At 40.8% G+C, this 17,093-nt stretch overlaps 1 protein-coding gene across 1 annotated transcript in view; it reads left to right on the plus strand.

The window, feature by feature from the left end:
• Positions 1 to 12,107: 12,107 nt before the first annotated feature.
• The window catches only part of LRP6 (LDL receptor related protein 6), a 125,869-nt gene continuing 120,883 nt past the window's right edge, over positions 12,108 to 17,093 (plus strand). The window contains exon 1 of the mRNA XM_019744743.2: positions 12,108 to 12,687. Coding sequence (XP_019600302.1) covers positions 12,633 to 12,687 — 55 coding nt within the window. The 5' untranslated portion in view covers positions 12,108 to 12,632. The remainder of the gene's footprint in view (positions 12,688 to 17,093) is intronic.

The raw sequence follows: 17,093 nt of genomic DNA on the forward strand, positions 1-17,093 counted from the left end.
TAGAAAAGCGTGACACACAACTCATATAAAACAATGATTGCCTATGCTATTTGTAATATTGAAAAATCAAGAACAACTTACTTGTCCCAAAACAGAGAATATAATGTTAAAAGAAAAAGCCAGATACAAAATGGCATATGTAGTGTTATTTTGATTTTATTATACACACACACACACACACACACACACACACACACACACACACACACACAGAGGAAAAAGACCAGAAGAAAATGTGCCAAATCTTAACAGTTGCTATCTCTGATAGATTAAACTATGTCATTTTAATTTTCTTTTTTATAATTTTCTGAAATAAGCATTTGTTAGTTTTGAAATCAGGAAAAAATATTTGTTTAAAGATGGTATACAAAGGGGTAAAACACATTCTGGAAGAGACAGTCAAAGCAATAAATGATTTAAGTACAATAAAGTTATATGCTATGGCAAAGGTTTTTGTGGGATGACGTGAAAGCACAAAGAAGGGACATTTAAGTCAGGGAAACTTTCCTGGAGAAATTAGTACCTGTATTTTAAAACATAGCCTTTAAGAAAAAGTTGGAAGTAGCTAAGAGAAAAATATAGAGTTATGTGCTTCTGACAAAAGGAATAGTTTAATTAAAAACAGGGAGTTGAAACAGGATAGCAAATGCTGGGACACAGAGATTCTTAGAAGTCGAGGTTGGAGAGTGGCAGATTAGGCAGCTGGAGAGGGAGAGATAGGGTGACCAACTGTCTGGCTGTCCCCCAAACTGTTCCAGTTTTAGCATGGTGTCCCCTGTCCCTCAGTTCTGGACAAAGAGAATGGTTGGTCACACTAGGCTAGAAGCCAGAAGGCAGAAGGTCACAATTGCCATGAAGAGACGTACACACTGACCCATCAGGATGTAAGAATCTTACTAAAAGCAGCAAGATATATAGTAGTCCCCCCTTAGCTGCAGGGGATACCTTCCAAGATGCCCAGTGTAGTACCGAACCCTATGTAGAGTATGTTTTTTCCTATACATACATACCTATGATAAATTTAATTTACAAATTAGGCACAGTAAGAGATGAACAACAAGTCATAATAAAATAGAACGATTGTAACAATATACTATAATGAAAAGATCTGTGAATGTGGTCTTTCTCTCTCTCAAAATACCTTATCATACTGCACTCAGCTTCTTGTGATGATGTGAGATGATGTACTGCCTACATGATGAGATGAAGTGAAGTGAATGAGACATTCGCAAGTAAAATAAGGGTGACTGAACACAAGCACTGCAATGCTGCGACAGTTGACATCATCGAGCATGCTACTAAATGACCGAGACTAACGGCGGGGAGCATACAGAATGTGCATACACTGGACAAATGGATGATTCACGTCTCAGGTGGGACAGAGCAGGATGGTGCAAAATTTCATCACTCAACTCAGAACTGCATGAAATTTAAAACGTATGAATTGTTTATTTCCTGAATTTTCCACTTAATATTTTCAGACTGCAGTTGATCATGGGTAACTGAAACCACAAAAAGCAAAACTGCAAATAAGGGCGGACTCCTGTATTTGGGAAAATCTTATAGGGCTGCATTAGCAACTCTGTGTGCCCAAGTGGGCTTATACTCCACAAGAGAAGGGAAGGCAGACTCAAGTCTTGTGGCTTTTGCTGTCCCACACAAGTGGGAAAATTAAAACACATAAAGAAACATCATTAAAGAGGGGGGTGGGAAAGGCAGGAAGCCAAGGAGGGAAGCTTAGACATTTAGTCTGGAGTTCTGTGTTCATTGTTTCCACTTACTCACACATGCTTCGTAAGCTTCAGGTCCCACATCTGTGAAATGGGATAATACCTACCTCCTTGGTTTGTTTTGATGATCAAACAACAGAGGACATGTGAAAAAGCTTGGTAAGCTATAAAGCACTGTATGAGTATTACTAATAGGACCACTGTCACACTCAAAATGTATCCAACCACATCAATGTAGAGAGTGTAATTTTGGTTGCAATTGCATCACGTTGCTTCCTGCTTTGCACCAGCATTGTCTTCGTTAACAACGCTTGTATGTCAGCTGGCTTGAGTGGGGTTGGGCTGCTGGGGAGAACTGCTAGGGGAGACACAGTCCAGAGGCTTCCTCTGCCTTCCCCCACCATAAACATTTAAACCAGTTTAAATGGGATTGAAAAAAAAAGAAGAGGGGGCAAGAAAAAGGAAAGGAATGGCAGAGATTTGTTCTAGATCCAAAACTGCCATGCTGAAGGTTGATATCAAATTATCGTGCCCTGTTTATGGTCTTTTTTGTGTGTATGTTTTTCCAGGACCCATTAGCTCCAAGACAAATAGTTGTTTCAATCTAGTAGCACAGCTCGTTGTGGAGGGCGCAGCTCAGCTCCAAGTCCAGTCACCGTTTTCAATCTTAGTTGTTAAGAGCTTGCGCTCTAACCAACTGAGCTACCTGGTCGCCCCTGTCCTAGCCTTTTAACAGTTCCCTTTTGCCTATGGGACAAAGCTCACATTTCTTTCTTCTTCTTCCTCTTCTTCTTCTTCTTCTTCTTCTTCTTCTTCTTCTTCTTCTTCTTCTTCTTCTTCTTCTTTTTTGCATGGCTTAGATGGGATTTTTATATTATTTTATTTTATTTTTAATTAAAGTTTATTGGGGTGACAAAGTAAAGTTACATAGATTTCAGGTGTACAATTCTGTACTACATCATCTATATCTCACATTGTGTGTTCACCACCCAGAGTCAGTTTTCTTTCCATCATCATATATTTGAGATAAGGACAAAGCTCACATTTCTTGATCTGGCTTCTACTTACCACTCCAGGTTCTCTTTAGTCCTTCCCCCCATACGCTGCGTTTCAACCACAACAAATGCCGGCCATAATGGAGTTTGTCCTGCTCTCTTCATTGCTTGTCTTGTCCCTTGCCCTGACTTTCCTCCTTAGACTTCCAATATGGGTTCAGATACTATCTTCAACGTGAATTTTGCTTTGTCTTTCCCAAAGTCAGGCATTAGTGAGCCCCTAGCACCTCGGGCACTTTCCTGGTACAGGGGAGAATATGTAATGCTGTGCAGCAGACAATAGTGTTGGGTTTTCAGTCACACTCTGGCTTTTACACCCGGATTGGCCATTTACTACTTTGGGCAAGGCGTAAGAGCAGCACTGGAGGGAATTGTGAAGAGCACAGATTGTGGAGCCATACAGACTGACTGAGGGACTTTGGACTGAGTTCTTGGTCCCATAGTATCCGCTTATGTGAAATGGGGATGATATTAGTACCCACCTCACAGGATAGTTGTGAGGCGTAAAGTAAGTTCATATATAAAAAACACCGAGAACAGTACCTGACGCATACTTGTTAGCACTTATAATTAATCTCACAGTTTGTATTTTTGTGAAATGGGAATAATACTCACTGGAGAGAGCTGGTATGAGAATTACTCGAGATAAGCTGAAGTGCTTGGCTTAGAGAAGATCCATGATAAATCTTTTACTTGCCCTTCTCGCTCTTGCCCTTTGTCATATATTTCTTTATTTAAAGGTATCTCCATCACTAAAAACTCTTAGCTCCTCTAGGGAAGAGAGAGCTGCATCCATCTTTGTGTCCTCAGTAGGTCATAGGAAAACACAAAATGGCCTTAAGTGCCTCTCAGTAATATCCTAAAAGCCACAAAATAGGAATTTAATTCCTAAAAATTTGCATCTTTATAAATCTGGGTGAAAGTCATAGTTTTATTATTCTTTTTCTTTCTTTTTTTTTCAATTTTGTGTTTTGTGTTTGTGCTTCTTGGTATATTTTTTTCCCTCCCTAATCCCTGTTTTCATCTTGGGCAGGGTTTCTCAATCCTGGCACTAACAATTCTTTGTTGTAGGGACTGTCCTGTGATTGTAGGATATTTAGCAACATCCCTGGCCTCTATCCATGACATGCCGGCAGCATCTCCCACCATTAGTTTTGACAACCTAAAATATCTCTAGACATTGCCAAATTTCTGGGGGAGAGGACAAATCTGCTCCTTTCTCCACCATTGAGAAACACTAAGCTAGGGAATCGGCTTAAACATTTTCAGCTAAAGTAAATTTTGGTAGGACTGATTTTTTTCTCTACGATCTCCAAGGCAAGAATTTGGTTCATGTGCCTCCAAACTGAAGAGATTCTGACAATGGTGAAGGAAAAAGAACTTCTGCTTCCCTATTCCTTTCTATCCTCCCTCTCAGAAATGGCAAGGTGGTGGGGAGAAAGAGGTTAGGGCCATGTTTTATCTATCTGGACATATGCTCCTCAAATGTACCAATTGCATATTTCTTTCATTTCATTTTGTGAGAAAACTGAAAGAATACCATGCTTTACAAATCAGATTAAAGCTAAAAACACATCAGGCTATCTGATTTTCTGAGAGTGAGAAGTTGGGGAGAGGCTTTATGATAGCATAGCTGCATACAAACTTTTTAACATCGGGAAAACTTTACAGCATGAAAGAAAAATGTGTATGTTGAGAAGCAACATGAATGCTAAAAACACATTGTTACTATAAACCCTGAATCTGAGACACAAGTCACAAAGCTGCTTTACTAATAGTGCAATTTTAAACCTCTATAAGCTGGGAAATTTGTTATCAGGTGACTCATACATGCGGGGAAATCCAGTTCATTCGTGCCAAAGATGAAATAAAGCGATTAGGTATTTAAATGTTGAGATTCCATTCAGTCTGGTGAATGAATTGCAGTAATTTTGGATGGAGAGAAAAGAAAGAGGGTAGTTAATCAAGTTAAAAAATGTTAAAAGGCTCTCTGGATTTAAATAATAAAACATTATATTTATAACACATTTATCTTTAAATAGCATAAGTACTTTTATTTCCTTTTATTTTGAAACATTCAAAAAGTTCAAAAAAAAGTTAAGTACAGTACCAAGAACTTTTTGTCCTTAACCATTTGAAAGTAAGTATGGACCTGATATCCCATTACTCCTAGATGCTTTTTAGTGTTAATTCCTACAAATAAAGACTCTCTCCTACATAATCACAATACAACCATTAAAATCAGAAAATTAACATTGATACATGACTATTATCTAATCCTCAGACTCCACTCAAGTTTTGCCAGTTGTCTCAATAAAATGTTTTGTAGAAACAGGATCTATTTCAGAATCACACATTGCATTGAATTGTTATGTCTCTCTAGTCTCCCTCAGCCTCTGTCTTTCCTTGTCTTCATGACCTTGGCACTTTTGAAGAAGACAGGCCAGTTATTTTGTAACTTTTCTCTTAATTTAGGGTTTACTGGCATTTCCTTGTGATTAGATTCAGGTTATACAGCTTTGGTGGCAAGAATATCATAGAAGTGATGCTGATTTCGTCTCATTATATCCAGTCAGGTGGCTCATGATTTCAATTTGTCCCATTACTAATGATGTTCCCTGTGGATCCTTGATTAAGGTGGTATCTGCCAGGCACATCCTCTGGGAACAGTTTTTCCTCCCAAAACCATGTTAACATTCCATTCCTTACCAATTTTTTTTTTTTTTTTTTTTTAAAGATTTTATTGGGGAAGGGGAACAGGACTTTATTGGGGAAGAGTGTGTACTTCCAGGACTTTTTACAAGTCAAGTTGTTGTCCCTTCCATCTTAGTTGTGGAGGGTGCCGTTCAGCTTCAAGTTGTTGTCCTTTCAGTCTTAGTTGTGGAGGGCACAGCTCAGCTCCAGGTCCAGTTGCAATTGCTAGGGGTGCAGCCCACCATATTTTGTGGGAGTTGAAATGGCAACCTTGTGGTTGAGAGGATGCGCTCCAACCAACTGAGTCATCTGGGAGCTCAGCGGCAGCTCAGCTCAAGGTGCCAAGTTCAATCTTAGTTGCAGGGGGCGGAGCCCACCATCCCTTGCAGGACTCGAGGAGTTGAACCAGCAACCTTGCGGTTGAGAGCCCACTGGCCCATGTGGGAATCGAACTGGCAGCCTTCGGAGTTAAGAGCAGGGAGCTCCAGCCGCCTGAGCCACTGGGTCGGCCCCTTTACCAAACTTTTGATGTTCTCATTTATTTATGTCTGAGTTTGTACTCATAATTTCCTATTTTATTCAGTGGGTTAAGGTATTTTACTCTCATTTTAAATTTTCATGCTCAAATTGTTCCTGATTTGGCCGGTGGAAGTCCCTTCAAAGCTGGCTTCTTTGTCCTTTTGACATGTTCTTATCATTCCTCAAGCCTTGCCTTGCTCTGTCACAATAAGGTGTTCCAGACTCATCTTATACTTTTTCTACACCAGATGTGGTAGCATCCATTTCTCTAAGGAGCCCTAGTTTCTTTCGAAGGAAAAATGTTATTTCGAAGCCATTATCTCGACACTAGCTGTGCTCATTGTTACTAGGCTGTCACACTCCCAGGCCTGCTGTGGTATCTATAAAAACATGTCACTCAGATCTCCTGCTACAGGGAACATAATCGACTGACAGTCCCAACTACTGCCCCCTGGATCTACTGCCTTGTTACACTGAGCCTATACTTTCCAAAGGTTACTCCTGAGTGCGGCAGGGATACTAAAGTAGGCCCCTTCTGGCAATACATAGGAATTCTTCAGAAGGCAACCACCCAGCTGGTAAATCCATTCTTGGAACTGCACTGCTGTCCAAGATCTTTTCTACTCCAACCCTTTCTTCCTTGTCTCCTTCCACAAAATGGCAGACTACATTTCAGTCTGGAGGATCTTTCTCCCTTCTCTTGTTTCCTATTTGTATTAGTTACCTATCACTGTGTAGCAATTACTTCCAAAATGTAGTGGCTTAAGACAAAATACATATTTATTGTCTCATGGGTCAGGGATTCGGGAGCAGATTAGCTGGTCTGGCATCTGTCATCATGTTGCTGTCAAGATGTCAGCCACAGCACAGTCATCTGATGGCTTGACTTGATCCTAGAGGATCTGCCTCCAAGATGGCTCACTTGGCCATTGGGAGGAGGTCTCAGTCCTTACCGCATGGATCATTCCATAGGACTTCTTGAGTGTCCTTGAGACATGGCAGATGATTTCTCCCCTACAGCAAGTGCTCCAAGAGAAGAATGTCGAAGCCACTGTGTCTTTTATTGTCTAAACTTAAAGTTACATTCTGTCATTGCAGCAATAGGTCAAATCTATTCAGTGTGAGAGGATTTCACAGGGGTGTGACGACCGAGAAGTGAGAATCATTAGGGGCCATCTTGGAGGCTATTACACTTGCCCAGTAAATCCCTTGCCCATCTAATATGACCTTATTAAATCACTGCCAGGGTCCTTCCTAGGGCCTCTGGAAGAACCCTATGAAACTGGGGGTGGGAGGAAGGGAGCTGAAATGTCAGCAGCCTCATTCTCCTCTCATCCGGAAGTAGTAGTCCTCCTCTTCCCATCCAAGGCCAGTCCATCCTGCTGAGCTCCAGATCCCCTGGGAACTCTCCGATTCACTTTTCTTTCTTCATTCTTTATTAGATCACTCACTTCAGATTATAAATATGATCATGTTCTTCTTAAACTTAAAAACAAATTAACCAATCAACCCTAACAAGTCCTCCACCTCCAAATTCCTTCCCAGCCACCCAATTACTCTCTTGCCTTTAACAACAAAATTCTGGAAAAACCACTGTCTTCCATCCCTGTTTCCCATTAATTTCCCAATTCACTCCACTCTTGTTTTGGCTCTCACAACTGCTGAAATTGCTTTGGCTAAAGTTACCAATGACTATTTGTTCACTTGAAAATTTATTAGTGATTGGGAAAAAAAACAGAAACCTAGTCACTTGAATTAAAAAATAATGGTCCTCAAAGTATCTCAAATAATAGTGTCTAAAGTAAAATTAAGTCTCTCTCTCTCTGCATGACCTGTAAGAACACTCCTGAGTGTCCACTCTCAACAATTTTATGTTTATCATTCATACTTTTTGCTTTGTCCATCCAAATCCAAAACAGACATGCATGCAACTACATATTTCTTTTTCTCTTCTTCTTTCCCTTTCTCCCTCCCTTCATTCCTTCTTTATGTCTAAACAAAAATTCATTCACACCATAGATATTCTCTAACTTGCTCTTCAATTAACAATACATCAAGTCTACATTTCCAAATCACTACGTATAAATATACATAATTCTTTTTTGCAGTTGTATAGTATTCCATAGCACAGATATGCCATTGTTTATTTCACTATTCCCTATTGAAGTGTATTCAGGTTCTTTTGATTAGGTTGAACCATATAAAACTGCCATATTTGTAGCCATTTTTTTTGTGTGTGTGATTATTTTCTATTACAAACAATACTATGATAAATAACCGTGTACAAATATCTCTATAAACTTTTGTTTTTGCAGATAAATTCCAAGATGTGGGATTCTTCTTTAAAAGGTGTGTATATTTTATTCATTGAACGTAGATTGCTTTCTAAAAATGTTGGTATAATGTATGGTCCCATTAGTGACCTTTTGGGAAGTTATAACTCACAGTGGCTTCTTTTCAGTGATTCTCTGAGCTGACTTCTCCACACTACACATTACTGACCACAACCTCTCATGGCAGCACTTTCAGCCAGTTTTCCACCTGCACCGTTTTGGTCTCTTTCCCTAGCTTCTCTTCTTTTGTTGCTCCTAGATACTTGAATACCACACGGTTCTGTCTTGGCTCACTTTTCTGGTCACACTAAATGCTCTATTCTTTCCTTAAGCTTATGGTTTCAACCATAATCTCTGTCTTGCCTTAGCCCATCAATGAGGTGGCCCAAAGGTGACTTCACCTGAATTAGAATAGGGTTTCCCTTTCTGAAGACACCTTACTGTCATTGTCCAGAAAATTGTGGTAATAACTATTCAGTCACTATTCAATAGTCTACAATATATCCCCTGGATTGTGTGTCATACGACCTCCACAATCATTATGGATAGCTGTGTTTTCCATTCCTCTCCCAGGTCCAAAGTTCTGTATCAAAACTGTCTACTGAATATCTCCAGCTGGAGGTTTTACAGACACAGCCGATATAAAAGACCCATTGTTTAGTTTATCATCACCCCCTCTTGAAATAACTCTTTATGCATCTTTTCTTCGTAAATGAGACTCCCATTCACTGGGGTGCCTATCTTAGAAACTTAGAAATTCATCATAGATCTCTCTCTCAATTCACATCTGATAGGTTACCAAATCCTGTTGTTTTGATTTCATAGTCCTGAAATCCATTATCTCTTTTTAGTTCCCAGTGCTGCTGGCCTGACCATCCTTTTCATAGATGTATCTCTCCCTTCTATTATCCCCACTGCTGCCAATTTATTTAACTTGGAAATCAATGAGGAAAATACTTTACTGTTTGTAATTGTCAAGAGGCTAAAATCTAAACTTCTTAGCATGACTTAATAAAGCTCTTTATTATCCAATATCTACTTAACGGTCTTGACTCATTTCCTTACATTCTCTAAAAGCAACCTATACTTCAGCTATATGTGTCTACTTTCAAATCCCTAACATGCCAAGAGCTGTCTAGTAATTCAGTGTCTTTGCACCTGCTATCCTTCTGCTTAGAATTCCTTGTCAGTCTTGTTGGCCTGACAACCTCCGACTTGTATTTCAAGGCGCAGCTCTAGGGTTATTTTCTCTTCTTTAAAGTCTTCAGGCAGACTTAAGTGCTTCGGTACTTGAGTTCCTTGTTAATATGGTACACTTCTGCAGCATAGCAATTTAAACATTTTAATTATTTGTGTTATTAACTAGTATTTCCAAACTAGGTTGTAAGCTCCTTGAGGGTAGGGACTATGATTAATCTTATCTTTGCACAACCAGCACTTAATACAATGACTAACATTGAATATTTAATAGACACATGAATGAATGTGAAAATGAATTAGTTAAATAGTGAGAATATTGTCCAGGCTAGGGTTTAAGGTTAAGCTAGAGAGTTTCACTTAGGTAACTTAAAAAAAATAGAAAAAAAAATACATTAAAGGAAATTTAAGAACAGAAAAGTAAATCTCATATTATTTTACCATTCTAATGCCTGTCTTAGTGCATTTACTTTCTTTGCTCAGACATGTGAGATATATATATAACACGTGTTTATGTATATATTTATATTTCATACAGCTATAATTAAAATGTACATGTACTTTTACATGCTTTTAAGTTTAGCTAATTACAAACATTTTCCAACACTGTTGCCAGTCTTCCAAATTATTATTTTTTTCAGCATTGTATAATAATATCTCATTTCCTTACTTAGATTGATAGCCTAAAGAGACTTAGGTTGTCCTCAGTTTTCTGTTATAAATAGGAACAAATCCTGGTTTTGTGGGACTTGAAACTGATACAATTTTGAGGGGTGTTTAAAGAAAAAGGGTACAAAATCATCTGACTTTTGCAAATAGGCCCATGCAACCACATTGTTAGGGCCCCTCCCTGGGCTCTGGAAGGGGCTTGGGAAAGTGAGCGGTCATGAAGTTCAAGTTTCACTAGCTTCATGGTTATCTACCTCCAATTATAAATAATTCTGCAATAAACATTTTGAGCATGTAATTTTTGTCTCCCATTATTTCCCAATATTTCAAGTTACTATGACACCATTCACCTTGAAGGAGTTGAGAAAGAAAAGAAATGGTCATTTCTTGAGCAACTGTTATATATTGAGCAGTTTATATATATTATTTAATTTAATCCTTCTGACAAGCCTGAAGGAGGCATTATCTCCACTTTACAGAGGAGAAAACTGAGGTGCAGTGCATTTAAATATCGTGCCTAAAGTCACACATCTAGTAACTAGTAGGGTTTGGATCCTCCCCGGAGTCTCATTCCAAAGCTCATGCCTTCAACACTGACATGGTTTCTCCACAGACTCAGTAGCTTCACAATAATTCCCTAGGCCATTGCTGAAAAAACGGGGTTCTCAGTTATGCGTTTTGAGGCCAGAATACAAAACTTGCAGAGCACTTATGTGGTACTTGGAAGAAGGTAATTTAAATCAATACCTTCTTGAATCAATAAGTGAATCAATAAATTCATTTCTCAGATGAATTTATGAGAAAATGATTTGGCTGTTTCTGCCTTTCTATCTGCTGACAGACACGCATTGCCATGGTTCAGCCTGCATTTCTTAGAAGGAGAGTGAAGAAGTCTTGGCTTAAGTTTGGGTCCTGCCATTCAGTATTTGAGTCTTGGGTAAGTCATTGAACTTCTCAGGTTCTCATTTTCCTCCTCTGTGCAATGAGGGTAAGTAACAAAACCTGCCTTACCCCAGGGTAGTTTTGAGTGTCAAATTTGATGTGTGTGCAAGCACTTGGTGAACTCCAATGTCACTTGGTACTAGTAACATTTCTGGAGTAGCTCCACTTGTTTCCCATGTGCCCCCAGGTAAGGGCGTGTAACAGCTGGACGGAACGGACCAGATAGCTCCATTATGGTTAACTCTGGGAGTGTCCTTTCAGCCACTTAATATCCGAGAGCGTCTGGGTCGCGCCTCTCCAATGCCCGGTGCAGCGGGAGTAGCAGAGGCTGTGCAAAATGAGTCAGAGTCTGGGGAATCCTTTCCTCCTCAAGCCGAGAACTGATCATCAAAACATGCCGAACATTCATTATTCAAACGCAACTTGTAAAATCCTCAGTCCTCTCCAATTGTCCCTCTGCTCTGTCTTAGGTGCTGACGCATTTATCTTGAAATTTTATCTGACACTTTAGAAATCTTTAGTTCGTGTAGGACTTAATTCTGGGGGAAGTCTGTAGCTCGGGGAAGCCAGGAGAGAAATAAAAAACCTGAGTTAGAGTTGGGGTTTGAGCATCCTTCACCAGATCCACGTTTGAAGCTGGTGTTCAGGGGCACCGGTTTTTCTTTTCCTTAAAAAATAGCCTAAACCAATTTCCAACCCTGAAGATGGAGCTCCTCATCCCGTGTCGGGATCCACGTGGCTCCCCCAGCGTGGATCTGCGGCGCAGGCACCCCCGGCCTGCCGACCCCCGTTACCCCGGCCCAGGTGCAGCCGGCGGGGACCCCGAGTTCCACCTGGATCCGCCGGCGGCCGCCGCACAAAGAGCGGAGCAGGCGGCTGCCCGGCGGAGCAGCAGAAAGTAGTCCCGACCACGCCGGCTCCAATGTTATTCGACGTCGCTTCACGCCCTCCACGGGGAGGGCTCCAGCGGCCGGCCGGGCAAAGAATCCCATTGGAATGCGCCGCGGGGCGGCCTATCCCCTCCAACTCTCCTGTGCTCGCCCCGCAGGTCTCCGGGAGTCTCCAAGCAGAGGCAGGGCGTGCACCCCCCACTTTCTTTCATACCTGCCAGAGAGGGGGTGCCCAGGGAGGGGGCTCGGCCGCGCGCAGGGACACCTTGGCCGCGCATCCCGGCGACGGGCGGCTCGTATCCTTGCGCCGCTGCGTGAGAGGAAGAGGCTGAATGAGGAACTGCGCGGGGGAAGCGGGGCGCCGGGGGAGGAGGCGTCGGGATGGAAGCAGACGCTGGCGTCGCGCGAACCCTGGCCAGAGCGGCGCGGTAGAGAGGGCGGCGGCGGCGCGCGCGGAGCCCTGACGTGCCCCTTTCTTCTCTCTCTGGAAAGCTGGGAAGCATGAGCGTGCAGACCTGCCGCTGCGGCGGCCGCCCCGGCTCCTCGCCTCCCCCTCTTCTGGTCGCCCCTCGCCGGTGAGAGAAGAGCACGCAAGAAGGGAAGATGGGGGCCGTCCTGAGGAGCCTCCTGGCCTGCAGTTTCTGTGTGCTCCTGAGAGGTGGGAAGGGCGGGGGGGTGGACACGGGAAAGTTGGTGGGATTTGGGGGGGAGGTGGCCTTGTTTTGTGTGTGTCTGGGGGGAGGGGAGGGAGGGAGGGAGGAAAAGGAGAAGAGGAGCGGGGAGAGGCCTGGTGGTGGGGAAGGAGAGGGAAAGGGGCCCGGGAAAAGGGGCTGTGCGCTCTGTCTGGCCACAATGCAGACCCCTGCCTCGGTTTAAGACCTTCTCGGGACAAATCAGAGCCTCAGCCCGGGCTGCTGGTCTAGGTGAACCCCTGGAGTCCCATGCTGTCGGAATGACTGAGGTTCTGTGTGTCTCTCTCTGCCTGCGGTCATCCGGGAGCAGGGTCTTTGTATGTATTTTGGCGTTTAGAATGTTGGAGCCCAAGATGCTTTAACGTTGGTCTTCTTCCTCGAAGCCCCCACCTCTTCTGTGTCTCTTATGTGCACTTTTAGGGTCCTCTTACTATTTTTTCAGGTCTTGTTACAACTAATAATTGGCTTCCGTTGGGGATATAATGATTCTGGGTGAGAGCACAGTTGGAAAGTGACTCCGAGGTTATAGGTCGAGCGATTCAGCGTTGGGAATCTTCGGAGCTTCAGCCCATAATAAAATGGAAGCGTTGCCCTTGCCACCCCTGGTGCTCAGGACTTGCCCCTATTTTCGGAGCATGCGAGTGTACAGTTGGCACTAACTGGGAAAGTCATCCTTGTGTGAAAAGGAGCCTGTCCTGGGACCTAAGTTATCATTTGCTGCGCTCCCCTGGGGACTGCTTGGCACTTTGGTAAATAACATAGGCTATTCTATGTAATTTGCTCTGAGAATCGCATACATTCGATGGTCCTGTGGTTTTTTGAATTGGCATGCAAAGCTGTCACATATGCTGTGACTTTTATTTTGTGACAGTTCCCTAAGGTTTAGACTGGCCGGCAAGATATCAACAGTTCTTCTCAAACTTACCAGTGTTGAAGTGGTGATGAGTCTGATGCTATTGAGCGTTTACCAGGAGAGGAATTTAAATCCTGATTGATGCAATGGCTTGTAGCTTTGGTTTTGTTAAAATTCTCACTTGCCGTTCACGGTCAGTTCTTTTAAAGTGTGGGACCTCTTGAATCTATGGAGCTTTTTAGCTATTGATTTAATAAGCTAAACTTTTGTTAAGCCTCCAGAACTTACTGAAGTTTACAGAACATGATAGTAACTAACGATCTTGTGATATGAGTGAGCCAGGTGTGCCATTTCTGTATGTACAGATTTAGTTTGGGTGAGCATAAGTGACCTTTTTCTTTTTTGAGGAAGAATTGTTTTTCTTTACTCTTCTGTAGGATTATGATGTTTGCATATTTTATCTACTTCTACTTAATTAGGACTCACTAAGTGTATTCCAAACGGTTTCCACATGTAACCCCCAGAAAGATAATGCTCATTTAATTTTCTTGGCAGAGGATTTAATGTGGTGTTTACGCACTGGAGAGGTTTAATAAGTATATGTTTATTATAGTATACTCCCTGTTGAAAGGGGGTTTTGCCATAGCTGTGAGAAACAATTATATTTGACATAGAATATGTATATATTTGAAGACAGAAAATTAATCGAGTTAGCAAATGTGGGAGTCAGCTGATTGGTTAAAGTCTTGGGGAAATCTAAATCCATAAGCCGGGATGCTCCTGGTTACCCAGTTGTATTTCTTGCAGGGGAAGGGTGTGATGTAAATGCCATTTGTTTATTTTAACACCAAGTTTGAGCCTAGAGTTGGGTTTGTTCATTACTGGAATTAAGAGAAGTTGAACTTGAAGTAGTATTTTGAAGTATGGTAGTATTGTAACAAGACCTAAGCGTTAATAGTTTAAATGGCCTCATACCTACTAGCAAACAAAAGTTTCCAAAAGTGGAGCTTTCATTTTAAATGTAACATAATAATGACATAAGGTGGTCTTTGAATGTAACAGTACTTAACTGTGAATACATATTATTTGAACTAAAACTGTCTTTTGATTGTGAAGCATTTTATTCATAATTAACTTCTTTTCATTCTTTGATAATGTCATCCTCTGTTATAATAGTGATAAGAGTTAACCTTGGGTTCCAAGGAGAAAAATGTGATTAATTTGTTGTATTAAGGTCATGTTTCTTTACTGAAGAGTTGGAGCTTTAACTGGGAAGATGGGATGATGAGAGAGTTTGGGAAACCTCTTGCCCTGTAACCCTGTTAGTAGCTGAACATCAGGGAATAATGGCGTCATCAGCTAGGCTGCATGTCCATCCCTGTTGTCAGAGGACAGGGTGTAATGGAAAGAATTGGAGATTTTAACTCTAAAATCTTGGGTTTCAAGTCTGTGCTTCACTACTTAGTAACTGTGTTTCTGGTGTAGGCAGTCAATTTCTCCAGGCCTCAGTTTCTTTACCTGTAAAATGTGGATAATAATACCACTCTAATTTTCAGGTTTATTGGGCGTATTAAATGAAATAATGAATATGAAGTGACATGCAAATGTTAATTTTTGTTACAATTTTTGATTATTTGTGGACATAGCCTCAAATGCTGGGGATTTGAGATTTATTAATAATTTGTATAAGATTCATGAATTCTTAAAGGTAGGGGAGATCTTGATCATTTTGGTCTGACCGCTTCATTTGCAAGTGGGGAAACTCAGATTCAGAGAGATTATAACTTGATCTGTATCTAATGGTAAAGCAGAGATTTATTGTTCATTCTTTTAGCAAATATGTATGGAATACCTACTATATTTCAGGCTCTGGTATATGGTGAGCAAAATAGACATGGTCGCTGCTCTAACGGACCTCACAATCTAGGTTGTTATTTTTACCATTCTCTTAGTTCCGTCCAGGTACTGATTAAAAAAGATTGTATCTCCGATTTTCTAGAGGAAATATTTTATTAGAATATATGTTTTAGAGTACCATTAGTGTGTATAATCTGTCAATACTATGTCCTAGCTTACTTTGAGGAGGCTTTTGTTGTTTTATAAAAATTCTTTGCTATTTACCTTTTTTTTTTGTTACTTGTTTTAGTGGGGTGGTGGTAAATACTGTCAGGACAAGCCACTAATGTTTCCTATCTTTTTATAGAAGCAACCCGTGGAAAAGTGTTTTGTTTTGTTTTTTTTAATGTTAGGTGTGATGAGGTCTTAGGGAGGTAGAATGAATTTTGGAGTGGGAATCAGGAGAAGTAGGTTCTGATTCTAAGTTTGCCATTAGCTAGCTGTGTGACCTTGGATAGGTCACTTAATCACCATACACCTTATTATGTTCATTAGGATAATGAATCCTTCTTTTGGAAATTCCATAATACATATTTACACATTGAGGGCTCTGAGATATCCTAAGGTATAAAGACCAATTTTAACTTTGTTTAATCCACTGTTTCCCAAACTTCATGACGAATTTGTTCATAAATCCTTTTAGCATTCTGCTGAACCTTTGTTCCAAGCAACACACTGGGCGAGAACCTGGACCAGATAACCTGTAAAGCATTGGGGTGATTTGTGTGAATTGATATTTGATGACAGTTTCATATACTGTAGTTGAAGCTGATACTTTCATCCCAGCTTACTTACTTGACGTAAGGTTTGCTCATCTGCCTAGGGAATAATTTGATTGGTGATGAAACGTTTAGGTTTCAGATCATTGTTATAATTAGGCCTAACAGTGATTTCTCATGGTTCAGTTTTTCAATTTTTTGTTTTTGCTTTAATTGGAGGTTTTTCCAATTAAATACCTAAGTGACCTATATCAGTATCAGATTAAGTGACCTATATCAGTATTTGCTGATCTGAAATACTGTTTCCATATAGTTATAGGTGCTTCAGCTATCGGAAACAACTGTCTTTTTTGAGTATCAAAAGATTCTGTGAAGGGGTATATATATAAATAGGAAATATTTTATGTGAACTTATAATTTGAACATATTGGAAAAACAAGTAACTCAGGTTGTAGTTCTGTTTTGGGTTGAGGAAATCTATTTTCATCATGGAAATTTTATTGCAAATTTACATTCAGAGAAGATTATAAAGAGGGGCATTACAGTAGAAAGGTATGGGGTTTGTTGACAGAAAAACCAAGTTCAAATCTTCTATCACTTCACGTAGCCTTGGACAAGTTTACTTAGTTTAGTTTCTTCTGTTAGATGGCGATGATACCTTACAAGATTACTGTGGGAACTGATGAGATAATGTTTGCAAAGGGACAGTACAGTGCGCAGTGCAGACAATAGTAGACTTTGAATAATTGGTTGCTGTGATTAAGATAGCTAAATTAATAGAAATATTAATTTACTGGCTCAGGAAAGACCAGTAAAACATTTAAGTCCAGGCACTATTTTAGGCAGTCAGTTTTAGGCCAGTGGTTTTTAACCTTTTTGACTCTTCTGTAACTGAAACAAAAGC

This window comes from Rhinolophus sinicus, linkage group LG02 (genome assembly GCF_036562045.2).
Source record: "Rhinolophus sinicus isolate RSC01 linkage group LG02, ASM3656204v1, whole genome shotgun sequence".
Classification (NCBI taxonomy): Eukaryota; Metazoa; Chordata; class Mammalia; order Chiroptera; family Rhinolophidae; genus Rhinolophus; species Rhinolophus sinicus.